The 21,502-nt window shown below is 45.2% G+C and overlaps 1 protein-coding gene across 8 annotated transcripts in view; it reads right to left on the reverse strand.

Annotated features, from left to right (window-relative positions):
* KCNT1 (potassium sodium-activated channel subfamily T member 1) overlaps positions 1–21,502 on the reverse strand; it is a 200,584-nt gene that overhangs the window by 23,535 nt on the left and 155,547 nt on the right. For all 8 annotated transcript variants that reach the window (XM_074973566.1, XM_074973565.1, XM_074973568.1 and 5 more), the window contains 8 exons: positions 19,080–19,188; positions 16,286–16,394; positions 15,432–15,581; positions 14,869–15,107; positions 6,307–6,523; positions 2,892–2,997; positions 462–634; positions 123–194 (listed from right to left, as the gene is read on the reverse strand). In XM_074973566.1, the coding sequence (XP_074829667.1) occupies positions 123–194; positions 462–634; positions 2,892–2,997; positions 6,307–6,523; positions 14,869–15,107; positions 15,432–15,581; positions 16,286–16,394; positions 19,080–19,188 (1,175 nt within the window). The remainder of the gene's footprint in view (positions 1–122; positions 195–461; positions 635–2,891; positions 2,998–6,306; positions 6,524–14,868; positions 15,108–15,431; positions 15,582–16,285; positions 16,395–19,079; positions 19,189–21,502) is intronic.

Consider the following 21,502-nt stretch of genomic DNA (forward strand, 5'->3'; position numbering starts at 1 on the left):
GCCTGGTACTTGCTGTATAGCATCCCTTTGCTTATTTAATTTTCCTCTGCAGAATCAGGGCTATTTTCTCCTTTGATTTGCAACACATTGTAAATACTGATAGCTATAAACAAGACACTTACTTATCGATAGTGCCTTCCATGTAGTAAACCATGGGGAAACAACAGATGGCTTCCAAGAAGTGGTTCTCAGGCCTGGAAGAAGAGGGGCAAACAGCAAGAAGGTTGATAGGGGCATTTTCTTTTCCTCTTGCTTACTAGTATAAATCAGGAGTGAATGCACAGACGTCAATGGTGAAAAACTCATGTGACAGGAGAATCAGGCCATCAGATTTTAGGTATTATATTAAAAATGCTAAAATCACCCATTTAACTCCTCCCATATATACACAGTATGAAACACCCATTTGAATGCAAGGAAAGATCTGATGCAATGGAAAACAACTTTGGAAGAGTACTTGCTTGTTGTCCAGTAGCAATACAATTGGGTTTAACTCTTTCCGGGACCTATAGTATGCACGGAGAGGGACGATGAAATTATACAGGCCATTCCCAGCAGTCTCTGCTGAAACTATAATCAATTTGTTCTTAAACCCATAGGCCTTGGCATCTTCATAACTGTTGTGCTTGCAGCCCTGTGCAGAGACAGAAAAGCACCGTGGCTCAGTGATCAGTCTATAGAGCTGCCCATCTGTCCTGACACTGTTAGGAAAATAAGGATAAAATGGCTGTTTTCTCCCCCAGGAAAGGGGAATCTTCTAACATTCAGACATGGCAAAAGCACTGAGCCAGCTTGGCTCTGAGCTGTGCAGAAACTCATGAGCCCCCAGAGTGAGAGAATGATCCTGCAGAGAGTTGATCTAGAGATGATTTGGAATGTATCCAAATTTCAACCTTCCATGTCTGGGCCTGAGGGCTTTGATGGCCCCACATCCCAGCTCACTTTCACTATTTTTCCTTTTTTAAGTTTTGAAAGTGAATTTTTTGCTGCGGGAAGGGATCAGAGTAACCAGTCCTGGAGAGGTTAGCTCTCTACTAACCAGGCCTAACCCAATGCCAGCTCTCCCAAACTGCCCCACATATGCCTTGAACCTGACTTGCAGGGATACTCTTCCAAAGGGAGTTCAGTCTCCAGGTCTATTCAGTCTTTGGTCTCACAGCTGAGACTTCTAAAAAGGAGGACAGTTATTGTAGTGGGTTTAGTGCTAAGGACTCCTGCCCATGAGGGACAAGGCCAATGACTTGTTTCATAGACCCCTGGTTGACAGAAAGTAACAACTTTCAGTGACAGATAACTGGGATGTGTCTGAATCAGTGACTTAGATCAGAAACATGAAAGTGCCTTTTTATGGCACCTTAGAGACTAACAAATTTATGAGAGCATAAGCTTTCGTGGGCCACAGCCCACTTCATCGGATGCACTGAATGGAACATATAGTAGGATTATATATATATACATACATACATACATACACACACACACACACACACACACACACACAGAAGGTGGAATTTGCCATACAAACTGTAAGAGGCTATTAGCCTGGCTATAGGCTAATAGGATCAACGCCTAGAGATCGACAAGCCTCTAACACGTCACTGAGACTAATTCTGAGTTTAAGTTAAAACTAATATGGTTCCCCTACACAGGGCTGGATCCTCAGCTGATGGGAACCATCAATTCACACCCGCTAAGTATGTGTCCCACAGGTGTCTTCAACCTTACTTTTGCACTCCCGTTAACCTGCTGCTCTAACTTATGCTAGCTGAAAAAGACCAAATTGGCCAAACTACAGCTGCAGGACTGATGCATGAAGATGTCCTGGCGAGTGGTGTGAGAGCCCATAAGTTGGCTCCATGCCGCTGGAAGATAATGCTTAAATGGGGGTCACTCTGCCAGGCTCAGTTAATCACGCTTTCAGACTAAATTTCACTGGCAGGGCAATGAAAAGCAGCCGAACTGTACTAGTTTGGCCCCTCCTCAGAATGAGTTAGCTTATATTAAGGAAAAACAAGCAAAGGAAGAACAAAAGTAAAGTCTCACTGGGAGTGAGCACAGTGTCTGCTCTGTAACATGCTGCCTCATAAAATGGCAGCTGCCACTGAAGACAGCAATCATCTGGGAACTTCAAGGTGCAATACACAGAAAACAACTGGGTTATCAGTACAGAGCCATGTAATTATTGCTTAAAAGGAAAACTTTACTCCAGAAAACTAGAGAAGCTCCTGCATCTTTCAATAAAATGTTTCCAGCCCTCTCACAGATAACAGTGCGAGGAAAGCAAACGCTTTACAAAGCCACAAAGTAACCACCAGCAGACAGGCAAAGTGTCAAATCACAGCTCCCGCGTGACTCATTCTGCTGCACGGCGGGGTCTGCACAGGACTGGCCTGGCACGTTTCGGATCATGCACTTAAGTTGCTGTCAAAAAGCAGGTGTTTTCACATTCTCGTTTTCCCAGGTAAGCATTACACCTATTCCCCTGGCAGCCACCGAAGAGGCTATGTGCAGATGTAGGGTCTATTCTCATCCCTATCACTGACCCAGTGTAACTGCACTTCTATCTATCTAAGGTGCATATATGGCCCCCATAGCCATACTGATCTCCTCACAATCTTTAATGTATTTATCTTCATTCAACCCCTTAGACTAGGGAAAATACTAATGTCCCCATTTTACAGATGGGAAGTTGATACACACATTTAATGACATGCCCAAGGTCACATACAAAATCTGTGGTGGAGCTGGGAATTGAACACCCAGGCTTGTGTTCTCACCATTGGAGGTAATAATGCTGCCCTACCTTAGTAAAGTGCTTCAAGCCCCTGCCACAAATGCAAGTGCAAATAACATCACTGGAACCTTTAAATACTGTCACAGCAGCCTCTTACCTTGTCCAACCTCAAGCAGCAGAAAGGGGCTTTTACAGGTAGAAGGTGGCACAAAGTGGGAGAACTCCCAATGTAGGGCGAGTTCGGGGGGTAGCCTTTCACATATCTGCAGAGGAGACAACATGCATCAGGCCACGTGTATATTTTTCACACACACAAGGAACACTTATTTGCCCTGGCAAACACATTTGTCCATACTCAGACTGATTAGAAACACTGGAACCTCATGGGTTTATGCAGATCACAGTAAGGATGTTTTATAAATTCTTCCAAAACAGCCCAGGAATTTTTCAAGATAAGTTTATTTGAAAATACTTTTGCCATTTCCAGGCTTGGGGAATATCTTTTAAAGACTTTGTTCTCAAGGACAGCCAGAGAACTAAGCAGACTGTGGAAGATAAAGGCATCTAGCAGCTTTTAACAGCAATGGGCCTGAACCCACATCTTAAATCTAAACATCACAGAATGGCATAGAGTTTCAAGCCCGATACAGATTCACAATCTCACAGCACATTTGTAGGCAGGTTTTTTTTAAACATACTGGACACGCTGTAATTTGTGTTCCTGATATAACTGAAGGAATAGAAAGCTTTCAGCTTACAAAGTAATTAAAAGTATACATTAAATTATAAGCCAAATAAATTTGAGTGAGTGTGGACACATGCATCTGCACCAATTGTTTATCTTGTAAAGAGCCAACAAAGAGAGAAACACACACACACACACAAATGATTTATTAAAGCAACGTCACAAATGAATGCAATACTGACTGCTACTTTACATTAATATTTTTACAGCTGGAATCAACATTTTACTTCCTTAATGATGGAGAATGCAGAATACAATCCCTTCCCTGCCCCTGAGGTAGCAGAGGAAAGGGAGCTGGTGGGGAAATTCTGCTAAGTTCACAGAGTGCTTCTAGCTCAGTGTGACTTCTTCAGAGGTCAAGGGATGCTTCTCCAAAACTGCAAGCAAGGAACTGGGAATAAGGCAAAACTGCTTCACCGTCAATGTCTGACAAGCTAATGTTTGAACACACGGAACTGACCACATGGTGTTGCTCTAGCACTGGTTTATAAACATATTCGTCACTGACATAATCTCTGCTCGGCTCAGCATGTCATTGCTGATAACATTCAATCACAGGTTCCACAGCAATATAGCAGAAGCAGAGTAAAAACTATTCTCGGGAGGTTAATTTATGCCAACAGGATTTTAGTGAAGGGTAAAATAATTTCATTGGGTTTGTTCTTCCACTCCACTGGAAAATGCAAAATACCAAGATGAGCCCTGCTGGCTATTTTAATAGACAGCACAGATCTGAGGACTTTCTTCCGTTCTCGCTGGTGACTCCTGCATTGCACTTCAATACTGGCCTTGCTCTCTTTGAAGTCAAAAGTCCCACTGATTTTGACAGGACCAAGATCAAGGCCTTAGCAATGTGCTATCAATAGTATAATTTAACGTTCACAGTATGGGAGTGCCCAGTGGCCTCAATCAGGAACAAAGCCCCATGGCACCAGGGGCTGTATGTACAAATTACTGTTGAGCTCTCGTGCCTGTAGCTTATCAGTAATAAACAAAAGACAGATGCTTTTTTACAGCATCTGCAGGCAACAGCCAGGTGTGCCTAACCTGAAAAGGTCCCTGATTCAAAGCTAAGCAGGCTCACTACTCTCCCTTTGTCCATCCCAGGGCAGACTCATGCTTTCTTTGTGTGTTTCACACAGGTGTAAGTTAGCAGCTCAAGTATATAAGTAGGAGTCATGAGAAAAATTGACCAAAGGAAAATTTAGGCTGGACAGCAGGAAAAATCCCCTAATGCTGAAGCCTACTGGGCTTTGTCTTCCCTAGGGATGTACCCCCAATTCCTGCCTTCAGTCACTGATATCACTGCAGTAGTACAAACTCCTAGTGTAAACCAGGAAAGCTGCACTTTATAATGGTGGAGCGTAACTCAGGCTAGGGGGTGGCAAATCCTTAGTGTAGCGAAGACATTAGACTTTGGAATGGTGACCCAAGAGACGTGATAGGGAAACCACTGCCTGGGTCACCGGAACTAAACCGGGAAAAACATTCGACAATACGCTGTGGGGAACAACTGTGCACTGGCTACGAGTCGGAGGAGCCAGATTACCTCTTAGATCTCCGCCATCCCTAATTTCTGTTATTCAAGCAGCTGCCACATGAAATCATTTTATTGCTGTACATTTAACTGAGGCGTCCCTTGATGAAAAAGAAAAACCCCACAGAACGCAGCTCAGATTGCAAATTCCCTTAGATCTGATTTTATTGTTCCGTAACTCCAATCCATATAGGCAGGACTGTATGACTGTATTTTAGCTAGGGCCTGTCTAGGCATGATTCCTCGTTCCTTCACCCTGGGGTTGATCGAATTACCCGATGGCATCATAGAGAGTAGCACCCTTCAGCACAGGATCTTTGCTTTTAAAGATGCATGCTCAAAAATTGCGGATTGGTGCTTTTATAGCTCCAATATAGTTTATGCACCACAAATATTTTCTTCTTTGAATAACTGCCTTCTGCAGGGTTTCTTGCACCTTCCTCTGAAACAACTGGTGCAGACCACTGTCAGAAGCAGGCCACTGATTTGAGCTAGTCTGGCAATTCCTGTCTTTCTAAACCTCTCTCCTTTAATTTTTCTTTCTTCTGAACAATCTGCAGTATTTACTGTAGCTCTAACATAGGCTTGTAAATCTTTAATTTCCAGCAATTTCTGCAACTCTCAAACTTTTTTTTAGAGAGAATCTTTAATTCAAAATAAATTGAGATTTAGATGAATATATGTGTGCCCAGTGCTTTGAAGAAGGAAGAGACAAGATCAATGGTAACTGTTAGATTTAGAGACAGGGTTATGGTAAACCCAGATGGATTGTTTACACCTGATTATTGAGGATGAACAAAAAACTGCAAAGAATGTGTATTTATTGCAAATTGTTGGGAGATGTCTCATTGTATCAACTCAAAGCACAGCTCAGAAGTGCAGCTTGCTTAGGTAGGTACAATAATTCAAATAAATAATAATAGCGGTTATCCCAATACAAATAGTAAATAATAGTTGTAGCAAGCTCACCAACTTTAAACTTCACAGCTCGGGTTTTCAAAGGAACCCAGGGTACTTGGACTGTAAGCAATTTGAGGCAGGTGTCATTTTTGGCATGTGTTTCTATAACAACCACCATCCTGGTCCATGATCAGGACTCTTTACTCACTACCACAGTAAAAGTAATGAAATAAAATAATAACAATAATGGAATTAGTTGAAAGACAATGGTAATTGGACATATAAACCCCTTAAAGTCTTTTGAAAATCCCAAGCCCCATAGGAGTTGACTGCTTATGATGATGCAGTGACACTAACATTAAGAGATGATGCTCTCAAATGGCAACTCACTCTACAACAGTAAGTCCTTCATCATCTGACTGAGTCATCTCATCTTCTGACTGGTCGCTGAGCAGATCACAGGGCAGGAGGGAAGAGCTGTCTGCTAGCTCTAGGACCGGGGCAATGCTGGGCCGTCTGTTACCTGATCCATTTTCAGCTGGCAGGGTCAGCTTGCTGCTGTTAACAGGGCGACACTCCGTGTTCTGCAGGTCCATGGCTACTGTACCTGGAAAAGAAGAGGGAGGAAGGACAATATAAATAGCAATAAATAAATCCAATGGCACTGCAGGGAAGAAAGAACAGGAAGAACATCCAGTCGCACTTTGTATTAAGGTTCTATTTATAAACAGTCTACAAAATCAGCTAATAATGATGAACAGATGGTATAAGCATGTAACAGACATCAGTAGGACATATTATTGATGGTTCTAAGCACATCAGCATAAGGTGTTGCAGATGGTTCTAAGCAACCTATTGACCCATTGGACTCTAAAAACTGGTTACCTCTTTAATTAAGACAGCTATTAATAATTTCTAAATGGAACCTTGATATAAAGGGTAGCCGAACACTTATATCCCAGACACAAGATGGGGAGCTTTCACTAGCTCTGCCGTATCAATAGGACTGCTTGCACTCATAAAGTTAAGCATGTACTTATGTGTTTTGGATTGGGGCCAGAACCTTGCAGGATTGAGCCCTTATACTGACAGAGGTTTGCTATAGAGCAAAACTGAATCTGTGTTCATCAGGGTAATGATAGGTATATAAAGGTGCTCCCTTCACTGTACGGCTGGGAAATATTTGCACCTCTCAGGCTGTCTGACACATTCACAATGACATCCAAAGCCATCAACAGGCAAGATTTCTATCCTTCATTGGGAATTTATAAAATTGGTTTGATTTATAAAAACCTGAGGGGAAAAACATCTGCCAAAACTTGAACTAACCCATTCTGAAAATGTGGAGAACATTTACGCCCAAGTTTATCCTATTCAATTCCAAGGGGACATTGACTCTGAAGCCAAACAATAAACATGTAAACACACTAATGAACAATTTCATTGCTCAGCAGAGCTCACATGACAGGCAAGGGATGATCAGATTATGGAGCTCTTGGGTGAGGGAAGTCTCATTGTGGTATATCATGGGGACAGAGCTGGATTTTGGGGGTGGGTTTAGGAGGTGTAACGTCTTCCCTCAATTTGACCCATTCTTATTTGTGATTCTAATTGCTATTTTTTCAACTCACTGAATTCCCCGGATAGCACAATACATTTTCTTACTATATTTGAACTCAAAAAACCCCATACTTGACTGGAACATTTGAGGGCAACCACTGTCTGCCATAGTTTCAAAAATGGGAATGTTCTGTTTGCTTGCATGGTTGCTATAGCAAGTATTTTGCTGCTTACGAACATTCTGGAGTCCTAATAGCTTGGTTCAGAAAAATCACATCATAACATACAATGTGAAATTATCCCCACGTGGCAGCTGCGCCCCTCCTCACGTGGCCTGGTTTCCAAGCAGCTCATCAGCAGATCTTGTGCTCTTTTTGGATACTGAAGCAGTGACCCCACGATGGAGCAAGCAGCCACTGGCATTATGGGCTATAACTAAGCCTGTGAGTCTGTCACGGAGGTCATGGAAGCCATGGATCCACACACCCCAGAGCACCTGCGGTCCCCTCACCCAAGTTTTAGTTAGGGATATGCAGTAAAAGTAATGGACAGGTCACGGGCCGTGAATTTTTGTTTACTGCCCCTGACCTGTCCATGACTTTTACTAAAAATACACGTGACTAAAACATAGCCTATAACGAATAGTCTGTGCTAGTCTTTTTCGAAAAGTCTTAGCGGTAGAACTACAAGGCTTTTGGTCACCATATTGTTTATCATGGGAGAGATGATCAGAAACACTGAGGGATTTAGGTGCGTAAATCCCACGGAACTTCAAGTCTCTTCAATCCCTTACACACTTATGAATTACACCCTTGCCATCTACATTCCTCAAAGAATCCTCAAACATTTGAGAGTCAAAGAAAAAAAAGTTTAAAACCTCTAATTCTTCTTGCATTCATAAATAAGTTCCACATTCCAAGTTCACTAAACTATGTCCAAGTTCTTGTTAAAATGTGGGTACAGCTTTGGCCACAATAGAAACTGGAGCAGGGATCCGAGGAGAATATTACAAGAATGACTGGAAAAGGGGCCTTTGTTTTAAACATGGATTAGTCATAGTCAAATGAAAATGTCAGACACCTGGGAATTTAAAAAATACAATGAGAAGTCCCTGGCAAAATACCCATGCCAGACTAATACATCTCATATCCTTTTATGTTTAAGTGGAACACTTTGTATCTTTCCAAATGGCCAGTAAAAACCTATTTGTGTTTCTATACAATAGCTTGGGTGGGTCGGATGTAGTCAGGAGCTGAAAAGGGAGATCTATATTGTGTACAGTGGCACAGCTACACTGATCTAGGTATCCTGGCAAACCTCTGTAGGAGAGGCAGTTTATATCACGCTGCAGCCCACATGCAGCAGCTTCTCGGTGGTGGCTAAAGCGCCACTTTCAACACATCCCTCTTCCCAAGATCATGGGTGGTTGTGAGTTCAGGTGATTAGTTCACAGTTGTTCACATCGGTAAAACATGGTGCAATCTGCTGACGGAAGGGCCTAAAGATTTTCGGAGTGGAATTATTAACACCACCATCCATGGCTCTCCACCCACACTGCTGACGGCTCTTAAGAGGAGCGTTTGTCCAGAGAACTCCAGGATCATTTTTCTTAACTCTTTCAGCTTTACCTTTACGAATCTCTCTCTTTCCCAAGCTGCAATTCACAGCAGCGGGGAGCTGTTAACCTCACTGATTCATAGCCTCCTGCTGTCTCACAAAGACAATGCACCTCCAGCCCCGTGCTTGCGCCTCTTCCTCACCCATTATAACCCCTGTCAGCTCCACCCATTTTGTAAAATAAGTGTGGCTCAATGCGTGGTCCAAAACATGCAAAGCCAGAACAAAGCAAGGCCAGAACTTTACTCTGGACTGTTGCCATATCATTAAATATTCAAAATGGAGAGTCTGGGGGGGATTTTTCAGCCCACATAAGAGAATTAGGCACCCAAGGACTCTCAGTGGGACTTGGGCACTTTTCTTCCTCACATCCTTGAAAAAAATCCCACCTCTTTTCTCCTACCTACTTGGGCCAAGATGTTCAGAAGTGATTCTGGGTTCCTCCATTCTTTGGGTGCCCAACTTGAGACTTTTCCAGGGGGGAAGGGGGGTGCTCAGCACTTTCTGAAAATCAGGTGCTTTTAAGGTGTATTGAGTTGGCAAATCAAACTCAGCAATCACTTCTGGAAATCGTGACCATCGGCGTTTCATGAGTCTTCGTCAAACGCAAATATTTTTAAATAGCTACAAAAGGGGTGAATGCCACAGTGAACAAAGTGCAGGAGTTCGGCTCACTCCCCCTTGTTGCTAGCCAACTAGCTGAATGCTGAGTGACCTACTTGAAGAATATAATTTCTATCTCTCTCTCTCATCTGAGTTTTGAAAAGGCTCCCACTGAGAACAAGCCAAGTAACAAGAACATCAGCCAGTGCTGTTCCGCGAGGAGCTTTGTGTCTTGCTGCTGGGAGAATTTTTGCAAGTTTATGCTCGAGTGTAAATGGATAAATGATTTGTCTGAAATACCATCTCCTGTTGTGCCTGGCTTCTCCCGACAAACCCCCCATTTCAGGCTGCCCAGAGAGAAGCTGGAAAAAAGGATTCATGGCCTTCTGGAGAAAGTGCACCACGCACTTCAGCGCGACCTGCGCCATTTGCCAAGTTATGCAAGATAAACATGATTTAAAATGCAGACAACAGAGCCTATTCTTCTCTCCAAGGCATGGGGTATTTATGGGAGCAAGTAACTTTAATGCTAATGGACATGCTGGGCAGTAACACAACTTAGCACCTGCAGGGAGTAATTGCCATCTGAGAATCAAGAGGGGGAGAAGTACCATTATCCCTGTTTTACAGAGTCATAGGTTCTAAGGCCCGAGAGGCCCACTGTGATCATCTAGTCTGAGCTCTATAGCACAGGCCCGAGAACTTCCCCACAATAATTCCTGTTTGACCTAGAGCAGATCTTTCAGAAAAACATCCAGCCTTGATTAAAATTGCCAGTGATGGAGAATCCACCATGACCCTTGGTAAGTTGTTGCAATGGTTAATTACTCTCTCTGTTAATTACTCCCGCTGCCTGATTTCCAGTCTGAACTTGTCTAGCTTCAACTTCCATTGGATCGTTTTATACCTTTGCCTGTTAGACTGAAAAGCCCATGATCAAATATTTGTTCCCTGTGTAGGTACTCACAGACTGTGGTCAAGTCACTCCTGAACCTTCTCTTTGTTAAACTAAATACTTGAGCTCCTTGAGTCTTATCACTATAAGGCACGTTTTCCAGTCCTTTAATGATGCTTGTACCTCTTCTCTGATCCCTTGCCAATTTATCAACAAACTTCTTGAAATGTGGACACCAGAACTGGACCCAAAAATCCAGTAGTGGTTGCATCAGTGCGAAATACAGGTGAAAAACCTTTCTACTCCTACTCAATCGTCCCTTGTTTATGCATTCAAGGAGTACTTCAGCTATTTTGGCCTCAGCATCACACTGGGAGCTCATGTTCAGCTGATTATCCACCATGACCTCCAAGTCCTTATCCCAGGAACGTGTAAGTATGGTCTATGCTCTTTGTTCTAGATGTATATATTTACACATGGCTGTATTAAACCACATATTGTTTGTTTGTGCCCAGTTTACCAAGAGATCAGATCACCCTGTATCTGGTGCCTGTCCTCTTCATTATCTAACACTCCCCCAATTTTTGTGTCATCTGCAAACTTTAGCAGTGATGAGTTTATGTTTTCCTCCAGGTCATTGAAAAAAAAAAAGTGAGATAGAGTAGGACCTAGAACGGATTCCTGTGGGACCCCACTGAAAACACACCTAGTTCACCCGGATTCCCTGGTTACAATTACATTTTGAGACCTGTCAGTGAGCCAGCATTTAATCCATTTAATGTGTGCCATGTTGATTCTGTATCACTCTAATTTATTCACCAAAATTGTGTGTGGTAGCAAGTCAGATAAGGAAATCTGGGCTGTCCATAGACACAGCCAGACAGTGGCTGGTTCAGGAACAGAATGCTAGGAGGGAACATTTTGGTCAGCTGTGTACAGAGAGCTATGTGGGTAAAGCCATGGGCACCCTACCCTTTTTATTTATAGTTGTATGCAGCGCCTGAGAGCCCCAGTCAGGGAGCAGGACCCAACTGTGCTCAGGGCAGTGCAAACCCAGAACAAAAATACTTTCTTCTGCTGTCATTTTGTTACATCTAGGAGAGGTCGATCCAGCCAAGCCTTTTTCGTTGGGAATAATTCAACATAGTACTTAGCGGTGAATTTTGCTGGCAAGGTTACAGCTCTCAGAGACCAGGGAGGAGGATGAATCATAGCAGATACAGCTGAGCCCGCTCAGGCCATGAGGTTGAAAAGCCAGCAGTGACAGAGCCTCACTGCTTTCCGCAGCAAAGGAGTGGAGCTTCGTTACTATAAGCCCTGGAACTAGTCAGTGAAATATGGAGGCACAGCCTAAAACCAGAGGGCTACAGGGAACTACTGAAAAGCTGCTGTCTATCACCCTCTGCAATGACGGCAGAGCAGGAGAGCACCTCGCAGGCCAAGTGCAGGGAGTAGCCAAAACGACTGCAAAAGGAGAGCAGACCTTCCCTTCTGCAGGCTGTGGCTGCTGAGCTCTCTGTGACCGATTCACACAGTACCACAGTGCACTCCTTCTGTCACGCTGCAAACCCTATTTACCGTGCAGAGCAATGACCCAGCCCCAGCAGAAATACGTCGAGGCAAACTAACCCCCGCCTCAGAACTGTCCTGTGCTGCTGCAACTCCAGTCTCGCCCGGGCATGTTCTCGCACTTCACAAGCAAGGCGGGTTTGGTCGAACCCTCCTGAAAGGGGCAGCTCTGGGAAGCCAGCGCTCCCGCAGACATGAGGCCTGGCCGTCCAACCCGGCAGATCCTGGGGCCTCGTGAGACAGGGGACAGAGGCAGAAGTAATGGACAACTCCCACCAGGAATGGCTTCCGCTCCTTGCTAGTGCTTGGGCCCCCGCTCCCCTGGCAATGAGGCTCCAGCAGGAGCCAGGCTGCCACTGGAGGCGTCTCTCATGGCCGTAGAGTAGCAGCGTCTGCTGGTCGCAGCATTAACTCCCAATGGATGCGTCCCAGGGGCAGCTGGCCACAATGCCTTCTAGAGAAGCTGGTCCCTGGATCCACCCTTCCTAATTCCCACTGTGCACCCACAAAGGGATCTTTGTAGAGCACGGGGAGCTGCTGCAGAGGGGACAACATGGCCCTAAGTACCCCCTGCATCCCCGGGCAGCTTCCCAGATTTCTGTCTCTCCAGTGTGTGGAAGAGAGAGCCCCATGCATCAAAACCTCTACCCAAGCCTTGCAGCTTTTCCCAGCACTCAGTTCGGCTATGAAATAGCTGTGAGCCAGGGCGAGAGCAGGAGCCAGCTGCATGACAGAAACATAAAACACTTTAATAACCTGCTTATGGCATTTCACTGCTAAGAGCAATTTTAAAACAAACGATCATTCACTAGGGGAAACAACAGGAAAGCTACATCCTACTGCTCTGTCCCAGTGGCCTCTCTCTACATTCTCTTACTGTAGAAGCGGATGGCAAGACAAGCTTCTCTTAATGATTTCACTTAGCTGTTTGTTGGGTACCGACTACTTTTCCCAGCAAGAGCACGTATGATCCTGCGCTGGCAGGGAGATGACGCAGGTGCAGTTACAGAGCTTTCCCTCCCCAATACACTATACTGCTTGCTTTTGCCAAAGGTAGAATCATGAATGCTCAAGAAACCACTTCAGGGGTTCACTGTGTCTGGGGACTGAAGCTGAAGACCAGCAATAGCATGTGCAAAAGGATGAGAGAAAAGAGCTCCCTTTTGCTCGACAGCACGTGGTCTGAGCTATTTCAAAAGGGTGGATACACAGACATCTGCTGTGCGAAGGGCCATGTGGGATTCCATCGCTGGCAATATTTTCAACTGTTTTTTTCTCCCTGCCTCTGTTTTCCTTGTAAGAAGCCAACGAGCCGAATGCTACTGACTTATTCATTTGTCATCTGCACCGCTGCAGAGTACGAGATCCTTCAGTGCAGATTAAAACAAATTTGCCAAAGAAAAATTGGCTCCATTTCTCCAGAGACCAAAAAGGGTGGGGCTGGATTCCCTGCAGAGGGGAAATGGGAGAAAGTTAATTTCCCCTGTGACTCTTCGGCTACTGAACAATAGACAGCAAGGAGGGGGAAGGGAAGTGTCATACAGAAGAGCAGGGAAAGCGGCTATTTCTGCAGCGAAGGGATGTTGGTAATTTGGAAGGTAGAAGGGAAAGGGAGAGAGAGAGTGTTCATTAATTACCGTAGGTAACAGAACTGTACAGAGCTTCCTGTTTCCTTGGCAGCCTGGATCATTCCTAAGCCCAGAGCTCCCAGTGAAATCAATGAATGTGTAACTCAGGGCAGCATTTGTTTCTACTATATTTTGAAGTAGTACAATATCCTGGATCTGTCATATTGTTATGACTACTTAGAAGTTAGTAGCAGTTAGCACAACCAGGAAATGCTTAATAGCATGCACTCTTAGCACTTAAAGCTTTTTGCAAAATTAGCTAAGCCCCAAGCTCTCTAAGAGGTAGGTGGTGTTATCCCATTATATAGATGGTGAAACTGCATCTATGTTTGCAAACTCCATAGCCACAATTCTCCATCAGTACAGCTCCCACCCATGATAGCACCAGCAGAAGCAACAGCGTACATATGGATCTGAGCGGGATTAGACAACAGGGTGATACAAATGCACAAGCACAACTGGAGACCTGTCGATCCTGCAGCCTCCTCTGTTGCTCTCAATGGAAGAGCAGTACTGGAGGTGAGAAAGTGTCTTTGCCAGCAAACAGCGTACGTCAGGGAGGTTAAGTGACTTGGCCAAGGCCGCACAGCGCATCAGTGGCAGAGGCAGGAGTACAAACCAGGAATCCTGACTCCCCATTCTGTACTCTAACCATTAGACAGAACTCCCTGAAACCACTGAAAGTAGCCTGACTTTCTCCAGCTTTCACAACAGTTCAAATTCAGGTTTGGGTTTGGGTCTTGGGTGAAGTTTCTGGTTTCATCCAACCCAAAGGAGCTGGGTCATTTGTGTTCAGCAGAAAAAGGATCACAAAGCACTATCGCTTAGTTGTGAAGGTGTTTCACATCCCAGTAGCCATGTGCTCATTACCAGACATCTACCACTCACAAAACTCCTTTGAGCAGGGGGCCTGGTTTGCTACCACAAAAGGAATTACTCAGTGGACTCAACAGGAGTTAAACAAAAACCAAAAGCCCCATGGAGACTAGAGTGAGGTTTGTGGGAGATACTGTCACTCTGCTCATTCACACAGCCTGTGCTGCTCTCCTCTCTTCCATTGGGAGGACTAGAAGGACTCACCCATACTTGCAATTATGCTGTGAACAGGCAGCCTGGATGGGCCGTCATAGATCCCTCTCCCGGCAAACCCTTTCTTCTTTTGCTTCTCCTCCTGCTTGAATATGAAGGCAGAGTTCTCCTCCTTGGTGATGTTAATGTAGAAGCAGGTGTCAGACGCCGTCATGATGTGCCGTGGCCCAGGGTTCAGCAGGATGCTCTTGTTCTCTTCCCTCCTGATGCCGATCAAGCAGACGCCATACCTAAGGCAGAAGTACAATGTGGACATTCAAGGCCACTCCCTAGAAAAGACTCTGTTTTCTTTTGCAAAGCTACTGCATGAGCCTCAGTGAATGTTTCACACCAGCGTCACTGACCCAGCGCATGGAAAACGGAAGCAAATGTAAACTCTCCTCTCACTTTGCAACTTTCCAAACCAATGTCGGAGGGAATTGGATTAATCCAGTCCCCACTGCCCTGCTATTTACCAAGAGAGTTAAAAGACCGCGACCTGTGAGACCGGTACCAACAGCCCCAAGGGATCCCCACACCAAGGCTTCGAGGTACCGAACCAGGCTGGCGCTCACTTTTTGTGTGCGTGGAAGGCAGCGTAGGTGAAGCTTTTCCCTTCGTATTCCATGAAGAACTTGCTGTCTCCCATGCGGATGTGGTATACTTCGTTGCCTGAGCAGCGCCCATACATCCTTTGCCACTGCTCCGGGGACTCCTGACCTTCTCTGTAACCAGAGGAACAGAACCCTGCCTGTTAGGGGCTTGTGCTCAGCTCCACCACCATAGTGCGATCTCACTAGGGTTTTCCCCCATCACCGTGGTATCGGGCAACTTCGTGGAAGGCCAGAATGCTTTCCGAGCCCAAACCACGTGGGGGAGCCTTGTTTAGGTTAAAGGTGGTCTTGTGGGAATTATGGGCCCAGTCCAGATGGGCCCTTCCAAGGATGTGTCAGTGGGGAAGCTGGTGGCCAGGAAGGGAATTGCAGGGGGGAATTGATGAGCCTGCGCCTTCAAAATCCATGCCTAAAGAGTCAGGCTCGGCAGGCCCTCAGCAGCGAGAGGTGGGTGCTGTGTTTGCCACCCCAGACTAAAGTGAAGGGCATCTGAACACCTCTGCCCCCTGACCCAACTGCTCCATGTGTCACGCAGATTATTGACAACAGCCTCCTGGAATGACCGAAGACGACCCAAAGTTTGCTCTGCTGTCATCCTGTCTCACAGGACAGTCTCTGTCCCTTTAACACAAGATCATTCGTTCTCTCAAGGCAGATTTAAGTCAATATAGATCCAGATCTAAACTTTGTAGCTCAGGCCCAATCTCTATTTTTAACCCAATGCAAATGTTAAGACGACAACCCCAGAGTTAAGAATGTGCAAAAATCATTCCCGCAAACAGAAGCCAGTTCATGAGTAAAATGGCAGCACTCACTGGCCCCTGGATGTATGAACCAGCAGGGTGATGAGCGTGGAGGTTGCTGGGCAGATGCAGTTCAAAGCCAGCATGGCGTATTTGCACTCTTCCTCGCAGACCACATGATCTGAAAGTAAAGAGACAGTGCAATTGCTTCCCACTGAGCAGCACTTTCATTTTTCCGATTTACACACCTCCTACAATGTGTAATGTCCCAAGGATGATCTTCTAGCTAGCCAGTTGCTACGCATGGGAGGATGGCGGGGGAGGGGGTGCACAGCATGCACGGCTATTTGAGGATGGTGGAGATCATTTGTTTTATGTTCCAGTCCCTGTGAAGTCTGCGCAGATTGATTAAGCACAGAAGGGGCCACAGGGAAAAACATCTTGTTTCCAGTATGTACCATAGATGTTTTCAACTAATCAAAAACCCATCCTTGATGACACACGGGGAGCAATGAAAACGAGAATAAATGCAGGGAGGAAAAACAGATTCACAAAATGGAAACCTGACAAGTAAACAGAACCCAATCCAGACACTGCCCACCCCCCAAGGCAGAGTAAGGGGAGAGGGATGAATTTCAAACCCCAGGGCCTGGTCCAGATTCATTCTATGAAGGACGAGGTAGCACACTGACAGCCTGATGAGCTGTACTCGATCTCAAGTGTTCTCTTTCAAGAAAAAAATGGATCATTGTCCAAAAAAATAATAATCTGGTAGCATACTTGAATTTAGGCCCAATCCTGCCACTGATCCCACATGGTCATTTGAGGGCAGAGAGATGGCAGAATTCACAGTCCAAATTATGCAAGTTTATCATGGGGATAAACAAATGCTCAGAAGAGAAGAAAAGCTCTCTCACTTCATTGTAATTTCCCTGATCACAGATTCTAAACTGTTCTGTACTTTACAACACTGTCGAACTCACAATCCCATTTTGGGAGATTCCCCAGGAAAACATTTAAAAGACAAGGACCATACCTAAAAATACAAACATGACATTTTTAAAAGGTTTTCAGAAACTTTTGGCAAGGTTTAAAAGTTTGGTTGTATTTTGAATTGGTAGATACGTATCTGCCCTTCCTCATAATGGTCCAGGGGGACTATTCTGCCAGTGACCTAAATCCTTGATTCACATTAGCATTACTAGCTGTAGGAACATAAGAACTGTCATAGTGGGTCAGACCAAAGGTCCTTCTAGCATGGTATCCTGTCTCCAACAATGGCCAGTACCAGAGCTTCAGGAGGCGTGTACAGAACAGGGCAGTTGGAGTGATCCACCCTGTCTTCTCCCAGCTTCTGACAGTCAAAAGGTTTAAGGTCACCCGAAACATGGGGTTGCATCCCTGGACATCTTGGCCAATAGCCATTGATGGACCTATCCTCTATGACCATCTCTAGTCATTTTTTTTTAATGCAGTTATATTTTTGGCCATCACACCATCCCATGGCAATGAGTTCCATGGGTTAATTGTGCATTTGTGTGAAAAAGTACTTCCTTTTGTTTTTATTAAACTCACTGCCTATTAATTTCATCTGTTTCTTCTTTTGTGGGAATGGGTAAATAACACTTCTTTATTCACTTTCCCCACACCATTCATGGTTTTATAGACCTCTAGCATATGCCGCCTTAAGTGTCTCCTTTCTAATCTGAACAGTTTAATCTTTCCAGTCTTTTTGTACAGAAGTTGTTCCATCCCCTTGATCATCTTTGTTGCCCTTCTCTGAACTTCTTCCAGTTCCACGATGTCCTTTTTGAGATGGAGCAACCAGAACTGGACCCAGCAATGAAGGTGAGGGCACACCATGAATTTATATAGCGGCATTATGATATTCTCCATCTTTTTCTATCCCTATTCTATCTCATATTTTCTATCCCTTTCCTAATAGCTCCTAACTTTGTTGGCCTTATCAGTGTTGAATGTCATTTGCCAGTTTGCTGCCCAGTCACCCAGTTCTGGGAGATCCCTCTCTTCACAATCAGCTTTGGACTTAATTACCATGAATAATTTTGTAACATCTACAAACTTTGCCTCTTCACTGTTCACAACATTTTCCAATTCATTAATGAATATGTTGAATAGGACTGGTTCCAGTACAGATCCTTGGGGGACTCCCTTGCTTAGCTCTCTACATTATAACACCTGACCATTTATTCCTACCCTTTGTTTCCTTTCTTTTAACCAGTTGCTGATTCATCAGAGGACTTTCCCTCTTCTCCCATGACTAATTAGTTTCCTTAAGAGCCTTTGGTAAGGTACTTTGTCTAAGGCCTTCTAAAAATCCAGGTACATTATATCGATTGGATCACTCTCATCTTCATGCTTGTTGATGCCTTCAAAAGAATTCTAATAAAACGGTGAGGTATGATTTCTCTTTATAAAAGCCGCATTGCTTCTTCCAACAAATTCTGTTTGTCTACGTGTCTGATAGTTCTGTCCCTGACTATAGTTTCTACCAATTTGCCCAGTCCCTAAGTTAGGCTTTCCAGATCACCTCCAGAGCTCTTTTTTATTAAATTTAATTCCTGTGCTGCAACAGGTAGAGGATGGATATCCTAAAATAGCTGCTAGAAGGACCAAGAAACTAGAGGAGATCAGGGCAGTGGTGACACCGGCAGTGAGAGGTTCAGACTGGTGGCTGGAAGAAACACTGGAACCCATTGGTGGTGAGTAGCAGCGAATATTTGGGAACATCTGTAGATTGGTGGCTGTGTTCAGCAATAAGTCTCCCCTCGGGGTTCCTGGTGTGAGTAAGGCAGGCGGATCTGGCCTTCCGGGGGAAGCCCATATCTGCTCACACCAAACTCACCCGCAAACTTGACATGAAACTTGTTTTCAGGCTTTAGAATCTGAACGTAGAGGGGGCAGTTGGGCGCAAAATCCTTCACAGCCCAGGCTCTCAGGATGGTCTGATGGTCCTGATGAAAGAGAAAGGCAAGAGCAACGCTATAAGCATCTTTCTGGCAGCTGGGTAGGTTCCAGCACCTCCATGTTTTGGGCTTAATTCACAAGCAATAGTGCCTTGTGATCACAGAGAAACAAGCATGGGCAGGTTCACTGCAAACACCCAACCCTCCCAAGCTGCCCCTCCAGAACAAATGTGGAGTCTGGAAGTGAAACAGGAAAAACAGTAGTTCAGTCTAGGATTTGCACATTTCCTGCAAGGTCCTTTGAATAGCCCAGCCTTAACCTCCTGATATCCCAGATCAGTAACTGATTTGCTATATACACAGAATCTGACAAAGGCCATACACACCAGGTACATGTTGGACTCTGGGTCATCCCAATACCAGCACGGAGGGTTACACACCTGCCCACCTCCCCAGGGATCTGATGAGAAGATATGCCTGAAATCTTGGTAAATAATTCAATATGAACATGCATCCAATGAAGTGAGCTGTAGCTCACGAAAGCTTATGCTCAAATAAATTTGTTAGTCTCTAAGGTGCCACAAGTACTCCTGTTCTTTTTGTGGATACAGACTAACACGGCTGCTACTCTGAAACCTGTTCCCACTACGTGAGGAGTGCCACCTTATGCTTAACTTGTTCTGTGGCCACTAGTCAAGGGCGGGTTCCTCCCTGGCTAAATAAACAGACCTAGAAGGGGTCCTAAAAAGACCCTGACTTACACTCTGCGGGTCACTTCCTCCCACATCAACCTGGTGTGTCCTTCCCCAGGCACCTCTGTTCATTCTCCAACCAGAGGGCAGCAGGCAGACCATGCCTCTCATTTAGCTGGTTCCAGTGACGTATTCAAACCGTATCGTCATTTCCCTCCAGAGTTTTTTAGAGGATGCGCTTAAATTCAAGTGATTGAACCCCAGACCTCTTGATCTTAACACACAAGCTTCTACTGCCATCTCTGTTAGCAGCCTTCTCATCAATCTCTGTGTTACCAATTTGTTACTGCAACGGTTTTAGTAAGGTTTGAATTGATTCAGTAATTAAAGAGTACATTTCCATGAAAAATCCACACCCCTGAGAGACGTAGCAATAGTGACCTAACCTTTGGATTACATAGCACTAGGCGCCTCTCAGGGAGGTGGATTACCTATGCCAACAGGAGACCCCTCCAGGCAGTGTAGTCAGTGTCTACACAGAAGCACTACAGCGGCACAGTTACAGAGGTGCAGCTGTAGTGTTTGAAGTGTAGACATAACCTGACAGGAATCGGATCAGCGCAGAGTTTCACAGAGGAAGTAAAGAGTCACTTGATCAGTCAAACACACCAAACTGCCCAAAGGAAACATGTTGCACTTTACTTTTCATTTTAAAAACATACAGAAGAGCAGGCTAGGCAGGGACTGTCTAGAGTCCCCGAGTGTGTCTATGACATGGGAGAGGGGACCACTGTTCCCTCTAAGCTGTGCATGCGCACACAGATCCTAAACCCCGTGCACATGGCGAAACACCACACACACAAAAATTTGCACAGAAGAAATTTTTTGCGCACACGGCCTGTCAAAAATTAGAGGGAACATTGGAGGGGAGTCGCCTGACTCCACAGACAGATGTTCAGGCTATTCCCTGAACCATGGGGAGTGGTTACCCTACGCCTGTTCTCTGTAACGTTACATCTACACTGCAATAAGCCCCCCCCGCCCCCCCACCCCACACACACACAGAGCACTGGGTCTTGGAGCCTGGATCAGCTGACTCAGGCTCGTGGAGCTCAGGCTGCAGGGCAAAAAGTAGCAGTGTAGATGTTTGGGCTTGGGCTGGAAGCCTGGAAGGGGTTGGGTCTCTGAGCTTAAGCCCAAATGTCTGCACTGCAATTTTCAGCCCCAGCCAGAGTCAGCTGATCCGTGCCAGCTGTGCTGTGGGTCTTTTATTGAAATGTAGACGTACCTGACCTGAAATCTCCCAGCTCCCTGTTACAAAGGTGCCATGCGGGCCTAGGCACAGGGTAGCAAGGACCTTGGCACAATGATGTTGATTAGAGATGAAATTTCAGCCTTCAGAGGCTCTCTCAATGGGGAACTCTAATGCAGAGACTCTGGATCCATTGAGAGCAGCCCCTCATTTCTGAACGATTTCCACTGACGTTTCTGGTGATTCACACAGGGCCAAACGGTGAAGTCTTTATTGTCTCCTTACTCAGGAGTTAGCCTGGCAGGAGAATGCCTTGGGGACCTGGCCCATTGGCAGGTTTTTTCAAGCCCACACGTTCTCTCTCATGACCCTGTTCCCCTTCCCTGTGGCCGTGGCAAAGTCACAGTCCTGACCTGAT

This window comes from Natator depressus, chromosome 16 (genome assembly GCF_965152275.1).
Source record: "Natator depressus isolate rNatDep1 chromosome 16, rNatDep2.hap1, whole genome shotgun sequence".
In the NCBI taxonomy this organism is placed as follows: Eukaryota; Metazoa; Chordata; order Testudines; family Cheloniidae; genus Natator; species Natator depressus.